The sequence below is a fragment of the Oryctolagus cuniculus genome, chromosome 13 (assembly GCF_964237555.1).
Source record: "Oryctolagus cuniculus chromosome 13, mOryCun1.1, whole genome shotgun sequence".
Classification (NCBI taxonomy): Eukaryota; Metazoa; Chordata; class Mammalia; order Lagomorpha; family Leporidae; genus Oryctolagus; species Oryctolagus cuniculus.
Genome location: NC_091444.1, coordinates 97,027,250 through 97,044,430, shown reverse-complemented (window position 1 = coordinate 97,044,430; position 17,181 = coordinate 97,027,250). Strand labels below are relative to the sequence as shown.

The 17,181-nt window shown below is 42.7% G+C and overlaps 1 protein-coding gene across 4 annotated transcripts in view; it reads right to left on the bottom strand.

The window, feature by feature from the left end:
• Positions 1–3,401: 3,401 nt before the first annotated feature.
• The window catches only part of LARP4B (La ribonucleoprotein 4B), a 108,722-nt gene continuing 94,942 nt past the window's right edge, over positions 3,402–17,181 (bottom strand). For all 4 annotated transcript variants that reach the window (XM_051835914.2, XM_051835916.2, XM_070056003.1 and 1 more), the window contains 5 exons: positions 14,597–14,642; positions 9,800–9,964; positions 9,056–9,180; positions 8,853–8,961; positions 3,402–7,158 (listed from right to left, as the gene is read on the bottom strand). In XM_051835914.2, coding sequence (XP_051691874.1) covers positions 6,871–7,158; positions 8,853–8,961; positions 9,056–9,180; positions 9,800–9,964; positions 14,597–14,642 — 733 coding nt within the window. In that variant the 3' untranslated portion in view covers positions 3,402–6,870. The remainder of the gene's footprint in view (positions 7,159–8,852; positions 8,962–9,055; positions 9,181–9,799; positions 9,965–14,596; positions 14,643–17,181) is intronic.

Here is a 17,181-nt window from a genome sequence, read left to right as displayed (position 1 = left end):
TTCACTGTGGGAGCAGGCTAGTAAAGACAGGTACTTTGCTTTCGAGCTAAATGTGGTGCTGGCGGCATTGGTCATAGAACAGGCTCTGAGCCTGCAGAGGGGTGCTCTGCTGACCAGGGGTCTTCATCTGCGGCTAAGCCAGCTGTTGGCCTCTGAGCGGTTTTCTAATTCCACTGTACTGTAGTCACTTCCTTTGACGCGGAGTGGGACGAAGAGGAAGAGCGCTTACAAGGGGACTTAAAATACATAGAAAAATGAAACTGAAAGAACGAATTTTGGCACAAAATTTTTTTATGTGTGGGAAATATACGATGGAAAAAAAACTACACACAGACATCAACTTTTACTTCAAAATAAACTCGTATTTTTAATTCCATTTTCTTGCAAACTTCTTGAAGTACTCCTTGTAGTTTCAGGATGTGTGTGGAACTAGTTCTCTGGTTCTCTTGATTTTTTTTTTTTTTAATTGACAGGCAGAGTGGACAGTGAGAGAGAGACAGAGAGAAAGGTCTTCCTTTGCCGTTGGTTCATCCTCCAATGGCCGCTGCACTGCGCTGATTCGAAGGCAGGAGCTAGGTGCTTCTCCTGGTCTCCCATGGGGTGCAGGGCCCAAGCACTTGGGCCATCCTCCACTGCACTCCCTGGCCACAGCAGAGAGCTGGCCTGGAAGAGGGGCAACCGGGACAGAATCCAGCGCCCCGACCAGCACTAGAACCTGGTGTGCCGGCGCCGCTAGGCAGAGGATTAGCCTGTTGAGCCGCGGCGCCGGCTCTCTTGATATTTCATAACTCAGTTCCTAGAAAGGCCACAGATTAGCTTCCTCTGTCAGTTTCAAGACGCACTATGAAGATGACTAGTGGCTGTGGCCATGGTGGCACCAGGACAAGTGTATCCAGTTCTTCATCCTTCAGACTATCCCAAATTTGTCTAAGCACAACAATCATTTGGTTCAGCAGGTGTGGGATGGAGCCCAAAATTGTTTTAACAAGTACTCTTGGGGGCTGGTGCTGTGGTGCAGTGGGTTAAAGCCCTGACCTGAAGTGCTGGCATCCCGTATGGGCGCCGGTTCTAGTCCTGGCTGCTCCTCTTCTGATCTAGCTCTCTGCTATGGCCTGGGAAAGCAGAAGATGGCCCAAATCCTTGGGCCCCTGCACCCACGTGGGAAAAATGGAAGAAGCTCCTGGCTCCTGGCTTTGGATCGGTGCAGCTCCAGCTGTTGCAGCCAATTGGGGAGTGAATCAGCAGATGGAAGACCTCTCTCTCACACTCTCTCTCTCTGCTCCCTTCTCTCTCTGTGTAACTCTTCCAAATAAATAAATAAATCTTTAAAAAAAAAAAATCTTAAAAAAGAAAAAAAGCTAATGTTATGGCGAGTCTTTCATACACTGAATATAAATGCCTAAACATTAATCCTGCAGATAGGCGTACACCTGTTCAATAAATAAATGAGTTCAATAAATAAATAATGCAAAGAAAACGTGCTCTTGGATGAAACTGACCCTTAGGGGGCCCTTGCCCATGTAGGACAGGTTACCTACTCTGGAAGCTCCATCTTAGTCTCCTGAATGCTCACTCTGCAGGTCCCCAAAGGCTCCCAATCCTGACCACCGTCCCCACTGCACTGGCAGCCCTGTGAGGGCAAGGCTCAGCCCTTCTGGCAAAGCACTAGGGTGCCTCACGCTCACTACCGACTCGTGCAAGGCACAAGTTTTATAAACGGTGGAAAACCAAGTGATGAGGTCTCTGGGCAAGCTCTCTGAACGCTTCTGCTGTGTGCTTTCTTCTTTGATTTACTCTTCTACCTCTCCGTGGTGGGCCAGGGATAAAGTATGTTAAAAACAACAGCAGCAGCAGCAACCCATAAAACAAAAACAATCCAAATATATCTTACTTGGATCAGGACCAGCAATACACAGTGATCTGCTGATGGCTCCTCTTGAACAGCTGCTTGTCCAGTGAGAAACATAGGATCTTAACATTATCAGAAGATGTGGAGGCACCCAGAAATGGGATGCAATTTCAAGCTTGGGGTAGGGGTGGAGGGGAGGGTGGGGGCGAGGGTGGGATCTGAACAACTGGGATTTACTTATTGCTCATCTCCCACGACCATGAATCAATGTGCCTTGGTCCTCCTGCTGGCGCAGACCAACTGACCCCCAAGACCCCCAACAGAGCAGCCAAACCACAGATGTATGATGATCATTTTAAGCCACCACCAACTTAGGGCGTAGTTGGTTACATGGCCATAGCAAACCAAAACCTTATTGTTTCTTCTCCAAATTTTTCAGGCCAATGCTGTGCACAGAGAACACACATTCAATAAATCTTCACTAGGTTAACAAATATTTGCTGAGCACCTACTATGTTGCAGATTGTGTTCTAAAAGTAGGAGATACGATGGTGATGTACATGGATATGATTCCTGTCCCTATGGCTAGTTCCAACAAAGAGATTCTCAGCGATGCAGAATGATGGATGAATTAAGCACTGTGGTGCCTGTTCAGAAACGGAAGTAGAGATGCTATAGAGAGCCAAACAAAGATCAATTCATTTGTGGGTGGGAACACTGTAAATAACAAAGTGGCATTAACTGATTCTGGAAAAGGGTACTTCCATATGGCAAAAAGTGAAATCAGCTTCATATACACACATGATCAGTTCCAGCCAGATTAAGATACTACAAGTCTGCAGCAGGGAAAGACTTCTCAAACAATACCAAGACTCTCAAACCATAAAGGAGATAACGGATAAATTTTACTGCATAATAGTTAAAAACTATGAAAGGTACTTCTCTAAAATAAATGGTAGATTGAGAGAAAACATTTGTAACATACATAACACAGGAGTAACAGCCAGCATAGAGAATATCAAGTCAGTAAGAAAAGTAGAAAAATGGGAAAGAGACACGGAAACACAATTCACGGTAGAGGAGAAACCAGTCAACGGACATGTTAATCAGATAATCTGTCCACCAAACAGCAAGCTAAGAGTGCTGGCATCACTATTATTTACGGATAAGTCAATCACTTTGTTTTCTATAGTGGTGTCAGGATCTGAAAAGTCAACATCTACTCCAAATAACTTGATGGAGATGTCTTAGGAGAGGTACAGCCATTTTAACAAAAACAAATAAATCCTGATGCAGGAGTATTTATTTTTGTGGTAAACTGTGGATTTAATGATTTCCCAGGAATATTTGTTTTTTAATGCTCACTCTGAATACCCTAAAATCCTGTTGCTTCAGTCAACTCACACATGGGGCTCAGAAGCCTTTATAACTCAAGCAAGTTTACACACACGTGTTTCTCATTTACACTGAGGGGATATAGAAACAAATCATATTTTAAAAAAGATGCATTCTTGAAGTAATTTTTAATTTAAAAGAAAATCAAAAGAAAAACTGAACAGTGCCTAAATCTTTATTTTTCATAACCTACATTTTTTTTTCAAATTAGACAGTTTTACACTGAATGACACAAAAGGAAACTTAAATTACCAATAGTTTACATGTAAGCTTGATTCCAGTCTTAATGAAAAGAAGTAGAACAAAAACAAAAACCCTCAAGAAAGCTTCCACATTACACTCCCATCTTGTGAACTGGCAGCTGTTACAGCTCCTTAAATCTTCGATTGTCTGCTGCTTTCTGTGTAACAGGCTATGAAGCACACAAAACCCACAACTATAACTCACTGAAGGGGATACAAAGACAGGTATGCACCATTAGTCACCTGTTGTGATACACCGAACCAGTTTTTAAATGTAAACTGCAGACATCCTGACCAATACAGCAACGTAAGACATTCCCGCCATTGGCTAGTGGCGACCAGTGATGCGATGACAGGAGGGACTGTTTGGAAACACCATGACACCAACTCTTAAGAGAACAACTACTCTACTTGAAATTCACGTCTGGTGAAATGGGACCAGGTTCTTATTCCTATATTTCCAAATGGTAAGTAACATCACACAATTTTACAAGTTAAAATGTCATTTGTGATTGCTGTATCTCTGATTCTATAACTTGAGGTACTGCTGGGGGTGGGGAAAGGAATGAGTTAAATTTTAAAAATTGTATGAAAGCCACATATCATTAGCTGTATGTGAAATTAGCAACAGTCTCTATGTGCCGTCACAGCTTCCTATTGTGAAAACTCCCATTTTTTTTTTTTTTTTCTGAGTGGAACATCTCCAAAGCAATATCAGACAGGCTTTTTGTTCAACATTAAATAGCTATTTGGCATATCACCTTTGCTATAAAAATCACATCTGAGCAAGGTTTCAGCTCTGGATGCAACAGACTGTCGCTGGCTAAGCAGTAATTACAGTGTACTGACCTCGTCCGCTGGCAGCAGAACCCACCAGCACAGCCCCTTCTCTGTGCGATGCTACTCCACGTGCCCACTGCTCTCCTGCATGCTGCTCTTGAGCTCTAGCCTTTTAGCTTGCAAACAACCAACCACAGTTGGCTCTAATCACACACACGTCGTGCTGCAAAGCTCACACGCTGGGGAAAGGACTTACTGTTACAGACCCACTGGTGTGTGGGGACAGGGATGGCTGAGCACACCCTGGCACCTCTTTTCAAAGAAGTGACACAAAGGGCCCCGGATCTCAGAGCTTGCCCTCTGAGTGTTTACAGAATCTCTTGGTTTGGTTTGAAGAGGTCAATTATTTCCGAGTTTTCGATCCAGCGATCTGACAGCTACCAAGAAATTAATTCTCCCATTCCTTTATCAGGCATTTTAAACTTATTAGCACTGTGTGTATTTCTACGTCTCTGAATAATGACTACTGCCCTGAAGGAAACCGTGAGACACACCAGGCAGGTTTTCCTCTGGTAGGGTAAATCACACTTAGCAATATATGATTCGATTTAGTAATTCATTTTTCACTTTGACTTAAAAGATCCTACCAGTTTCTGCTTTCTACATTGTACTTCGGAATTCTTTCACATTAGATATGACTAGTATGCATTTCCATACTTTGCAAGAGAGTATGAAAACATCTCACGGCTTTTAATAAGACTTTCCATTTCCCTTTTGCAGCAAAGAGGCAAAATCAGTTCAACACACCAGTATGAGAGGGGGGGAAAAACCTCAACAAATTAAAATAATATTCAAACCACAACATTTAGTTTATCTACATCCAGCTCAACATCAACATTTATAATATATCAATAATTTTTATCAGATTTTCTCTGTAGGGTACCTTTTTTAATATGTTCTGATTATTTACAACTGTACAAGCAAAGCACACTCCCAAGTGCACATATTTAATACAGTATCAACTATTTGCATTTACAGGATTTTTCAACAATCTGAAAAAAGATCAACTGTTTAAGATCCTTAAGGTATATTACAAAAACTACTGCTAGTTCTTGTACTACGGTATGCTTACTCAGTAAAACTAGCGACAAGAGATCCACACGGTAACTGAGTAACTCTGATCCACTCACGCCAACCCAGGGGCCGGTCTCCATGAACTCTAAGCTGTCTTATACAAAAGTTAAGGCAAAGTCATTTTCAAGTTTAAATAAAATTCAAGTCTTTAAATATTGGATGGAAATAATTTTTTAAAAAAAAAACAACCTCAGTCTTGTTAAATAACATTTTGTGGAATAAACTGTATGGTTACATGTAGCAGGAAATATTTTAATGTCTGCTGCTTAGAATACTTAAAGAAAAATTTTAGGCATTTTAAAACAAAATAATTTATATTTAAATTTATTATAAACTTGCTAACTTTAGTGCATCCTTGTTCTTCAGAAGTACAACACTTCTAGAAGGGAATCAATGAGACCCTCATCTTGGAGGTAAAAAGAGCAACAATTTTTGTCCTCCACCAGCCAAAGAGGGGAAAAAACCACAAACACCATTCTCTCACCATTTTACATAACTTTAAATCCATGTGCTGATGCAGAGGTTCAGGAAGACGTCCACATGGAGCTAAGATGAGGACTCTCTTCAGAGAGTGCCTGGGGGCGGGGAGCATGGACAGAAATGTGCATGCAGCAGGTGCACCAGGCCAAGAGCCAGAGCAGCCAGCTCACGGGGATCATAAACCACTCCATGGTACAACGTCCTGGCAACGTGTCAGTGGCCAACAAAGTATATTTGCATTTAGGTTCTATTCACAATGTGCTTTGAATTGATTTTAGGTAATAGCCACTTGCAATTAAAGGGAGAAGCTGGCTACTTGCTGGCAGGACGTCAAGACTCAAAGCTTTCAGGTTTCTCTAGGGTGCGCTCTGCAGGTTCTTTCTGCCCACTGGATCCAAAGAGACCTATATGTACATTTCTATGTATTTTTAAATGCTAGAATCACTTGTTAACAGTTTAGATGAAAGCACAGCTCCCATGCCAGTGTGTCGGCAACCTGACACTGCCAACCCCTTTCCACCTCGAGGCCAAGGCCGCCCTTGCCAGCCCTCATCCATCTGCTGGGGCATCTGAGATACGCACTTGCAGATCAATATTATTTAAAAAAAAAATGAAGTAGCATAGTTCCCTTAATTTAGAAAAACTCACTATATATAGCTTGCATTCAGAGCCACATGGAGGCTTAATAAAAAACATCAATCTGTTGGGATAAATGCATTTTCTATCCTGAAAAAAATCAGACTTATGCATCACCTCCAGTTAAGCACCAACCTAAAATAAGGTTTATATTAATTAAATCCTGAAAAACAGATTTTTTTTTCCAAGAAGGGGAGAATCCGACTCACAGAAGAAAAAATAACTTGCAGGCATTCCATGGGCCTCACAGACACTGCAAGCGCCTAACCAGCGACTCATTCTCGTACTGAGTGGGAAGAGTGTTTCATTTGTGGTTAATACAGCTCTTTGCAACCCCTCCCAGACATACGGTTTTCACTGAGGAGACTTGGGGGGAGTGTTCTGTTCTCTGTGAAGACGCTTCCCAACAGCTGGGGGCGAGGGCCGGCGCCCAGGCTGCCGCCTCTGGTCTTTGGGGGCTCCGGGAGTGGACTTGAGGGCAGGGGGCTCCCTATATCTCTCCACAGGCTCAGCGAGCTTCTTTTCTTCCTTCCCACAACCGCCAGGGTTTGGCTTTTGTTCTTTTGGGGGTTGCAATGGGGAAGAAGGCGGCTCTTTACTCGTTCTCTGACAAATCTCCGCGTAACTGGGCTTTCGCAATTCCTGGAAGCAGACAAACATGGCATTACATGCAAAAAATGGTTTCTCCAGGGACAACATGGGGAACAAAGTTTACTTAGACAAAAACAAAGTTTTCAGCTGTAACTAAAAACTGCCATCTTCCCAAGTGCTTCTACTTTGAAAAAGTTCATAAAATTCAATGATGTGTAGCTTCTATGCTGTACAACTTTCTCTCGGAGACTTGAGAAACACCTTTTAAAAATGGATAAAATTAGAAAACGGAAGTCTAAAGAAAAAAAATGAAACTTCTAGAAAAAGACACAAACACTGCTTTTTCTTGCTCTGTTTTCTTCAGAACACAAGCAGGCAACAAGCCACCACACAGTAGCCCACCACTGACAGAGAAACTTCAAAAGCAGTCTTTGCAGGGGTGGGCCCCTGCACCCAAAATGCAGGGCTTGGGTTCAAGTCCCTGTTCTGCTTGGATTCTACCTTCCTGATAATGCACATGCTTGGCAACAGCAGGTGATGCCTCAAGTAGTTGGGTTCCTGCCACCCATGTGGGAGAAGACTGAGTTCCAGGCATCTGGGGAGTGAACCGTGGATGGAAGATCTCAGTCTTTCCCTGTCTATGACTTTCAAATAAATACACAAAGAACTTCTTAAAAAAGGATTGTGACAAAGCTAAAAACTTTTTTAAAAAGTGCAACAGGTTTTCAGATAAGGGGAAGCATGAAGGTTAAATAAGAGGAAAAAAATAAAAATATTTCAGCAACTAAATCCATTTGTTAATTTTAACCTACTGATTTTTTTTTTACTCAAACTGACAATAACGGCTGCATTCCCAAATCTGACATAAAAGCTCACCCAAGATCAACCTGAGGATGACATAAATTAGACTCAAGAGGCTGGATTCACCAGAGAGAAGCTACCAGAAAGAAAGTCACTGGGATCTAAACACGCCAGACCCACAGGGTTAGAGGTTAATGTGGCACCCCCTGTCTTATTCCTGTTTTGCTTAGTTCTTTTTATTTATTTGAAAGGCAGAAAGAGAGAGCAGAAGGAGGAGGAAGAAGGAACAGAAGAAGAAGGGAGGGAGGGAAAGAGAGAAAGAGAGACAGAGAGAGAGAGAATCTTCCACCTGCTGGTTCACGTCCCAAATGGCTACAATAGCAGGGGTTGGGCCAGGCTGAAGCCAGGAACCAAGAACCCCATCTGGGTCTCCCACATGGGTAGCAGGAACTCAAGTACTTAAACCATCATTTGCTGTTTCTCGGGTACATTAGCAGGGAGTTAGATTGGAAGCAGAGAAGCTGAGACTCAAACTTGCACCCCAAAATGTGGGTATGGATGTCCCAAGTGCCATAGCACCTGCTCCTGTTTTAATTCTTTAGCACACGAGATACACACTTAGAATAAATGCTAAATCGGTCATAAATTCTATGGAAGAACAGGGGCTATGATTTCAAGTAACAGTTACTAAAGTAACAGTTATCAACCAACACTGAAATAAAAGGATGCAATGGTAGCGATAATGAGAAAGAACCAGAGTAGTTAATGGAATATTACCAGCAAATATTCTGGACATTTTGCTCAAGAAACAACACAGACACAAATAAAAATCCATCAAGTGAGAGTTGATTAAAAATTCAGCTCATGCAGAAGGAGAGCACTGTGTGTTTCTACCACACCCAAAGCTTTGCGAGTGCTAGGAGAGGCAGGGGCTAGGTACTTACTGTGGCGGCTCCATTCACCTGCACCGATTTACACGCAGTTGTAGTAACAACAGAAGGGAGTCTGTCCACACTGTGGGTTTCCCTCTGCTTTTCTACCACCTTGGGATCCCTGTAAAAATGCCACCAGATATGGAAATTTCACGCAACAGTACAGGGCACTCAACTTCGTAAACACCAATTGTTGGTAGAACAGTAATACTCACTCAGGTAAATGGACTGGGGAAGGGGATCGTTCATATGTTGCTGATACAGCACAAGAAGCCGGCAATGAGGGTTCTCTGGGGACCACTACAGGAATAGTGTTCGTACTTGCATCTGCATTGAGGCTCTGAAAACCACCAGAGTAGGTTAAGCTCACAATCAAGAAGCATTTGTCAGACCTCTGTCAAAGGAAGTACGAGTCTAACTAATGCAAGTATGGAGATCTCCAAAACCTCCCGGCACTGCTTTCTGTCTTCCTGCTGGGACAGTAGATGGAGGGAATGCGTGGTGGGTCACTGTGGAAAATGACACAGGGGTGACTCTGATCTACAGCCACGGTTGAGGACGGCTGGCCCGAGGGATGTAAGCAGGACCACTCCACAAGACCTTCCTAGGTACTTGTTAGCAGGGTTAAAAAGGGGGAAGAATCCACTCTGTTGTCTTACAGGATAAAGGTAGGTCTGAGTAACAACAATAAAAATGCAATTCAAGTTTCTGGATGACTGTATAGATTTTACCTCTGACTCCACAGTCAGCAAGGGAACGAGACGAGACGGTTGGGCCTGGGGTTCAACACTCAGTTTGTCACTCCAAATCTGTGTGACCTCTGCAAATCACTTAATCTCTCTAAACCTCTTATGCATATTTAAAAAATAATGTGGATAAGAAGCTCTATAAAGTGCTTAGCACAAAAACCAGTGCTCAGTGAATGTTAGCAGCTTTAGACTTACAATATGTTATCTTACCCTTTCTTTTGATGATCCTATTATCAAGCTAGATAGCCTGTTTTCAAACAAGTCCTCTGTCTTCAAATTGCCTGCAGCTCCAGGTAATGGGGGGAAGTTGGACAGACCCAGTTCAAAATTTGGTGATGGAGGCTTTGGTGGTGTTGGAGACTGAGTTTGGCTGCTCTGCAATAGAATAACGCTCTGTTAAGTCACACAAGTGTGCAAGCAGTGCAAGAGTAAAGCAAGGACACTTCTGAGTTCCACATTTGTCTGATCAATCTAAAACAAACAATGCACAGGTAATTCAACCACACAATGCTTCATCACACTTCAACCACCTACAGCAGACCCATTAGACTGAAATTCTAAGACTACAGCTGGCCAAGAGACAGATCAGAAAGGCCGTTAAAAAGGTGAATACACTGCACACAGTGCCCCTTCTTCATGAGTGTCAGAAACCTCTGAAGTCCAGTGCATGGAATCAGTTGACAGAAACCAGGGAAAGGCACAGGCGTGTACACAGAAAACAGAATGACCTAAAAACAAGGACGGCCTTATAAAATAACTCCATTAGACAGAAATCAGAACAGCCTGAATGTAGAATGTATCCCTGTTTATCTCCAGACAAATGTATTATACCACAGTGTGTTTATCTTAAGAGAAAAGCAATGGCACACTCTCAACTCTCTAAAGCTGTGTGTGAAATTCTACATAGATGTCGATTAAAAAAACAGGTGAACAGTAACAAAAGGCAGGAATGGAAGGAGTCTTTGGGTATCTGAAAACTGACTTATTGAAACACAGTATTTGATAACAGACCCTTCCTAGATTCTTTCAGAAGGTAAACTCTGCATAGTAACAGCCAACTGTAATTCGTAAGCTCAAGATCTCAGGAGAAAGGCAATGATATATTCTGAATAACTATCAACTTGCTCTAACAGGCTAGAACATACTGGTAAGTACGAAGTTCCTTGGTCAAAAGATACAAGGCTGAGAAAGGGAAAATGAGCTGACATTTATGTGAATGCAAGTCCTTCTTTAGTTGGAGTGCTGAACTACCACGCCCGGGAAGCAAAGATCTGATGAATCTACCCAGCTTCAAGCTGCCAATATTTCCAGAAATTTACACCAACAGGAAGATCATTCCCCGTACGACTGGGATCTACTGAAAATTTACCTGCACTCAAGTGACAGCAGGTTAAAGAATGAAAATGGATCCATGTTGACAAAAATTCCACTGTCTGTTTTGGGCACACTTGCCTATTTCTTGCCTTTACTGTGGCAGAAATGCCTAATTTTAACTTAACTTTACTAGTCATGTGTCCTCACCGCTAAGTTTATGCTTCTTATTGACCATCTGGCTGTTGTATGATCCCCATAATCTACTATAATGAACATAATGCTCAAAATAATCTAACAAAGTTTCAGGTTACAAACAGACACTATGTTCTCAAAACAATTTTTGGAGATTTTTGAAAAACATGTGCATACGAGCTGGCATTATGGCGTAATGGGTATAGCCACCACCTGCAGAGCCAGCATCCCATGAGTGCCAGTTCAAGTCTCAGCTGCTCCATTTCTGATCCAGCTTCCAGCTAATGTACCTGGGAAAGCAGGGGAAGATGGCTTAAGTCCTCGGGCGCCTGCACCCATGAAGGCCAAGAAGTTGTTCCTGGCTCCTTGCTTCAGACTGGCCCTGCTCTGGCCATTGTGGCCATTTGGGGAGTGAACCAGTGGATGGAAGATTTCTCTCTGTTTCTCCCTCTCTCTACTTCTTTCAAATAAAACAAATCATTTTTTAAAATGTGCATGTTACTGAGATGAATGCAACTTTTCCAAAGATAAGCATTTTTAGATAGCTTGGAAAAATTTACTAAACCTTGATTTTTAGGAGCAAAAGGAGCAGGCAACAACTACCCAGGTGTTGGAGCTTGCAGAACCCAAATAGGGCTTGACTCTGAAGGCAGCATTTAGATTTTGTCAGGATTTGAATGCCTTGGAGTGAGGCATGACTGCTGCTCCTGGTCCTAAGGCATTGATCAGGCCCAAATGCTCACATCTTGGTTACTGTATATAAACTTCTGAACTTATTAGAGTATATAAGCACAATAAATGGTATAGTCTCTCTGACAAAGAGAACTTCTGAGCCATATTTCTCAATTTCTAAGTGGTTCAGCACATGAATCAAACAAAATATAACATCAACAACAACAAAAACCTAAAACAGATGTCAGTGGAACACTTCAGGGCAGGCCTAACAGTGCCAGCAGGTTTCAAAACAGATATTCAGATGCCAGCCTTGTTATTCTAAACTGCTACAAGAATTCACGAATGCCAATGGGAACTGACCAATATGAACTGCCTTACCAAAGAGTTAAAATCCTGCCACAATGCTCTCCTATTTCGTGGATTTGAAAAGTCCCATACCAACATCCATTATAGCTATATACAAATATTTTTTACAGGAGAAACTGTTCAATCAACCCAAGTAAAAAATCGCCATGTCTCATGTGCCTATCACCCACTAATTTATTACTTATTTTTGGTATTGTCCTTGTCCTATCTGTAAGTTATAGCAAAAGGCAACAATGTTTGGTTCATAGCGGATTTGTGTTAAAATACTTCAAATGGGGGTTGGTGTTGTGACACAACAGGTCAAACTGCTGCCTGTGACACCAGCAACCCACATGGGTGCCTGGGTGCCGGCTCAAGTCCTTGCTGCTCTACTAATCCAGCCCCCTGTAATGGCCTGGGAGAAGCAGTGAAAGATGGCTCAAGTGTTTGTTTGGGCCATGGCACCTACGTGGAGACCAGGAGGAAGTTACTGGCTCCTGGCTTTGGTCTGGCTCAGACCTGGCCATTGCAGTCATTTGAGGAGTAAACTAGCAGATGGAAGATCTAACTCTGTTAGCTCTGCTTTTCAAATAAATAAATTTTTTCAATGCTTCAAATGAAAAGCACTGCCAAGCAAATTTCTACACAGGAGAAGCTTATTCTACTGGTCAACACTACTAGTATTGCCTCATCCGTAGTTTTGCTTTCCGGCATGTTCAGTTTCCCTCCCCCGCCCGCCATTAATCACAGTTCCAAGATTTTAAGTGGCGAATTTGAGATATAGTGCCAGTTTGAAACTATGTGCCGTTCTGAGTAGCATGTACATTTCTTGCTCTGATTCACTGCATCCTGTGCAGGGAGTGAATCACCCCTCTGTCCAGTGTATCCAGGCTGGATGCTATCACACTGATTAGTCACTTAGTAGCAATCCTAGTTTTCAGATTAACTGTAGTGGAATCATAGTGCTTTTGTTCACATAGCCCATATTTTACTTAATAGTGGTCTCAAAGTGCAAACTGATGACACCGGCAATTCAGATCTGCCAAAGAGCAGCCACAAACTGGCCTTCAGTGAAAAGATGAAAGTTCTTGAGTTTCTAAGAAAAACAAAATCAAATCTGAAGTTGCTAATACTGACAGTAAGGATGAATCTTCTCTCGGTGAAATTATGAAGAAGGAAAATTAAACTCTTGTGCTATTTTTTGCTGTTGCACTTCAAACACTGAGGCAGGAGACAGGTAAAGGTTAACTGAGGAAACTGAAAAGCTAATTCCAAAACTCTTTCATGGTCTATTTCTCTCCTGTCTGCCTCCCTTATCTGCAACCTTGAGGCAGGAGACCAAAAAAAAAAAAAAAAAAAAAAAAAATCTCCTCCACTTAGAAGCTGTATACATATAAGATAATGGCCAGATGGCCTACACACCAGGTGACTTCAAAACCACAGTAAGGGCCCCTTGGCCAAGACCAACTCCTAAGAAATCACAGCCCTCATTATCCTCAGGGCCTCAAGTCTCAGTCTCACACTGAGTTTCGATTCTTGGGTCACTTCTACTCTCTTAAAAAAGCACACTTTCAGGGCCGGTACTGTGGTGTAGCAGGTAGGGCTGCTGCCTGCAGTGCCGGCATCCCATATTGGCGCTGCTTTGGGTCCTGGCTGTGCCTCTTCCAATCCAGCTCTCTGCTATGGTCTGGGATAGCAATGGAGGATGGCCCAGGTCCTTGGGCCCCTGCACCTGTGTGGGAGACCCGGAGGAAGCTCCTGGCTCCTGGCTTCAGATCGGCGCAGCTCCAGCCATTGTGGCTCATTGGGGAATGAACCAGTGGATGGAAGACCTTTCTCTCTCTCTCTCTCTCTCTCTTTTTTTTTAAAGTGTACTTTCTTTTCCTATAGTAAACTTTTGCTGTTATACTTACCGTGTGAGCTTCATTTGAAGCTGAGGCATTGTTTGAGGCTCAAAAGAACCTGTACCTTGTCATAACCTTCCTACTCCCTACTCCTACAATAACAGTGAACACTATAAATGCTTAGTTAAGGTGGAAAAGGCACTAAATTGAAGGATGGCTATTATCTGCTATCTCGGGTTTTCACCGAGGTTTTGGAACATAACCCCAAGAATCAGGGGGTACTGAATACTACATTCTAAATTCTACAACAGGGCTACCCAAACAGAAGAACTGGTCTGGACACCAGTACAGAGACTGCACTATGTGCAAGAATAAGTTCTTGACTGCACCTATTCCATAGGACACATGTTTACCCACTGTGGAAAAAATACTCAGGAAACTAGGACCTGCACCATGTCCTCCTCTTTAGGCTATCAAAAATCAGTTACCACTTAATGAATATCATGCTAAGAGAAAAAAAATCATTTGAAATGCTTCTTCTCATGTCTTCACCTTATTTACTCCAATAAATCTCATGTCTGTTTAATAGGAATTACATTTAAATGTCATAAAAGTGACATATGCTGTACGTACTCACCGTAAACTTCTCCTCCCTTTTCTTCCTATAGCCAAAGGAATTTTTCCTAGAGGAGCAGAAAGCAAAAAGACTTATTTTTTTCCTGGCTGGACAATTGGTCATTGAGCATTATGCTTGTGCTCACATATTTAAAGCATGCATCAATTTAGTCTTTGTTACTCTGTAATTGTTCAAAGATGACCCAATTCTCAGATCTGAATCTTGGGTCCAGAGTTGTGGTGCAGTGGGTAAAACTGCTGCCTTTGACGCTGGAATCCCATATGGATGCTGGTTCATGTCCTGCTGCTCCACTTCCAATCCAGCTTTCTATTATCGTGCCTGGGAAAGCAGCGGAAGATGGCCCAAGTGCTTGTGTCCCTGGACCCACATGAGAGACTCAGAAGCAGCTCCTGGCTCCTGGCTTTGGTCTGTCCCAGCCCTGGATATTGCAGCCATTTGGGGATGAACCAGTGGATAGAAGAGATCTCTCTGTCTTTCTCTCTCTCTGTATCTCTGCCTTTCAAATAAATAAATAAATAAATAAACCTTTAAGAAACAGAAGTATAGTTAAAACATAAAAACTTTATGGAAAAGTTTTAAATCTTAGGTTCCTATAGGTAAATAAAATAACATCTGGGGCCAGTGCTGTGGTGTAGCAGGTTAAGCTGTAGTGCTGGCATCCAATAGGGGTGCCAGTTTGAGTCTCAGCGGCTTCACTTCCAATCCAGCTCTCTGCTATGGCCTGGGAAAGCTGTAGAAGATGGCCCAAGTCCTTGGGCCTCTGTACCCATGTGGGAGACCCAAAAGAAGCCCCTGGTTTCTGGCTTTGGATTGGTGCAGCTCAGACTATTGCGGCCATTTGAGTAGTGAACTAGCAGATGGAAGACCTCCCTCTCTCTCTCTCTGCCTCTCTGTAACTCTTTCAAATAAATAAATCTTTAAATAAAAAAAATTACTATAAGAATTAACTTAGGGGCTACTCAACATTATTTAAAGATATTAATATTCATTCAGTTGGAATAAAAAGGTATATAAAATCTGATACTAAACTAATAGGAAACTTGTTAAAAATGGTAGTGAAAGGTTATCAAATGCAAATTTGCTTGATACTAAAACTTAAAAAGACCCCAAATAACCCATCCCACACTCCTTCACCCCTTAGTTTTATATACTACTGCTTTCAATGGCTTATCTTCTACCACAAAAATCACATAATGATCTCTAGATTCCAAGAATTATCTCTTTTATCCTACTTGCTGGCCTTCTGAACAGTGCTCTAGATTCTTGTCACTCTAAATTAGACCTCCTGTAGGTAGCAAGGTTATATCATACATGGCAGTTTATAACTGTATAAACATTTTATTAAGTGGTGACTTCACATTGGGTCCTTAGGATCCTAAGATGGCTAAGACACGTAGACCTGGACTAGTCACATATTACTTTCAATTTATAATTTTATATTTATCCATTATTTTAACTAAACACAAAGACTTCCCAAGGGCCTTTTATAAAGGGACTTCAAAAAAGTTTATGGAGGGGCCAGTGCTGTGGCATAGCAGGTAAAGCCGCTGCCTGCAATGCCAGCATCCCATAAGGGCTCTGGTTCGAGTCCCAGCTGCTCCATTTCAACTCCCGGCTGCTCCATTTCTGATCCAGCTGCCTGCTAATGTGCCTGGGAAAGCAGTGGAAGATGGCCCAAGTGCTTAGGCTCCTGCACACATGTGGGAGACCCAGAGGAAGCTCTTGGCTCCTGGCTTCGGTCTGGCCCAACCCAGGACACTGAAGCCATTTGGGGGTGAACCAATGGATAGAAGAGATCTCTCTCTCTCTCTCCCTTTCAAATAAATAAATAAATAAATAAATAAATAAATAAATAAATCTTTAAGAAACAGAAGTATAATTAAAACATAAACAACTCCGGCCGTTGCGGCCATTTGGGGAGTGAAACAGCAGATGGAGGATTTCTCTCTGCCTCTACCTCTGCTTCTCTGTGACTCTGCCTTTCAAACAAATAAATAAATCTTTAAAAAAGAAAAGTTTAGGCCGGTGCCATGGCACACTTGGCTAATCCTCCGCCTGTGGCTCTGGCACCCCGGGTTCTAGTCCCAGTTGGGGCGCCGGGTACTAGTCCTGGTTGCTCCTCTTCCAGTCCAGCTCTCTGCTGTGGCCCGGGAGGGCAGTGGAGGATGGCCCAAGTGCTTGGGTCCCTGCACCTGCTTGGGAGACTGGGAGGAAGTACCCGGCTCCTGGCTTTGGATCTGTGCAGTACTGGTCGTTGTGGCCATTAGGGGAGTGAACCAATGGAAGGAAGACCTTTCTCTGTCTCTCTCTCTCACTGTGTATAACTCTACCTGTCAAATAAAAAAAAAAGTTTATGGAGAAATGGAATTAAAAGAAAAGTTTAGGGGCTGACGTTGTGGCACAGTGGATTAAGCCGCCACTTGCTATGTCTGCATCTCATATTGGAGGCTAGCTCACATCCTGCCTGATTGCTTCTGATCCACTTCCTGTTAATACGCCAGAGAAAGTAGTGGAAAGTAGCCCAAGTAATTGGGCCCCTGCTACTGATGTGGGAGACCTGGATGGAGCTCCAGACTCCTGGCTTT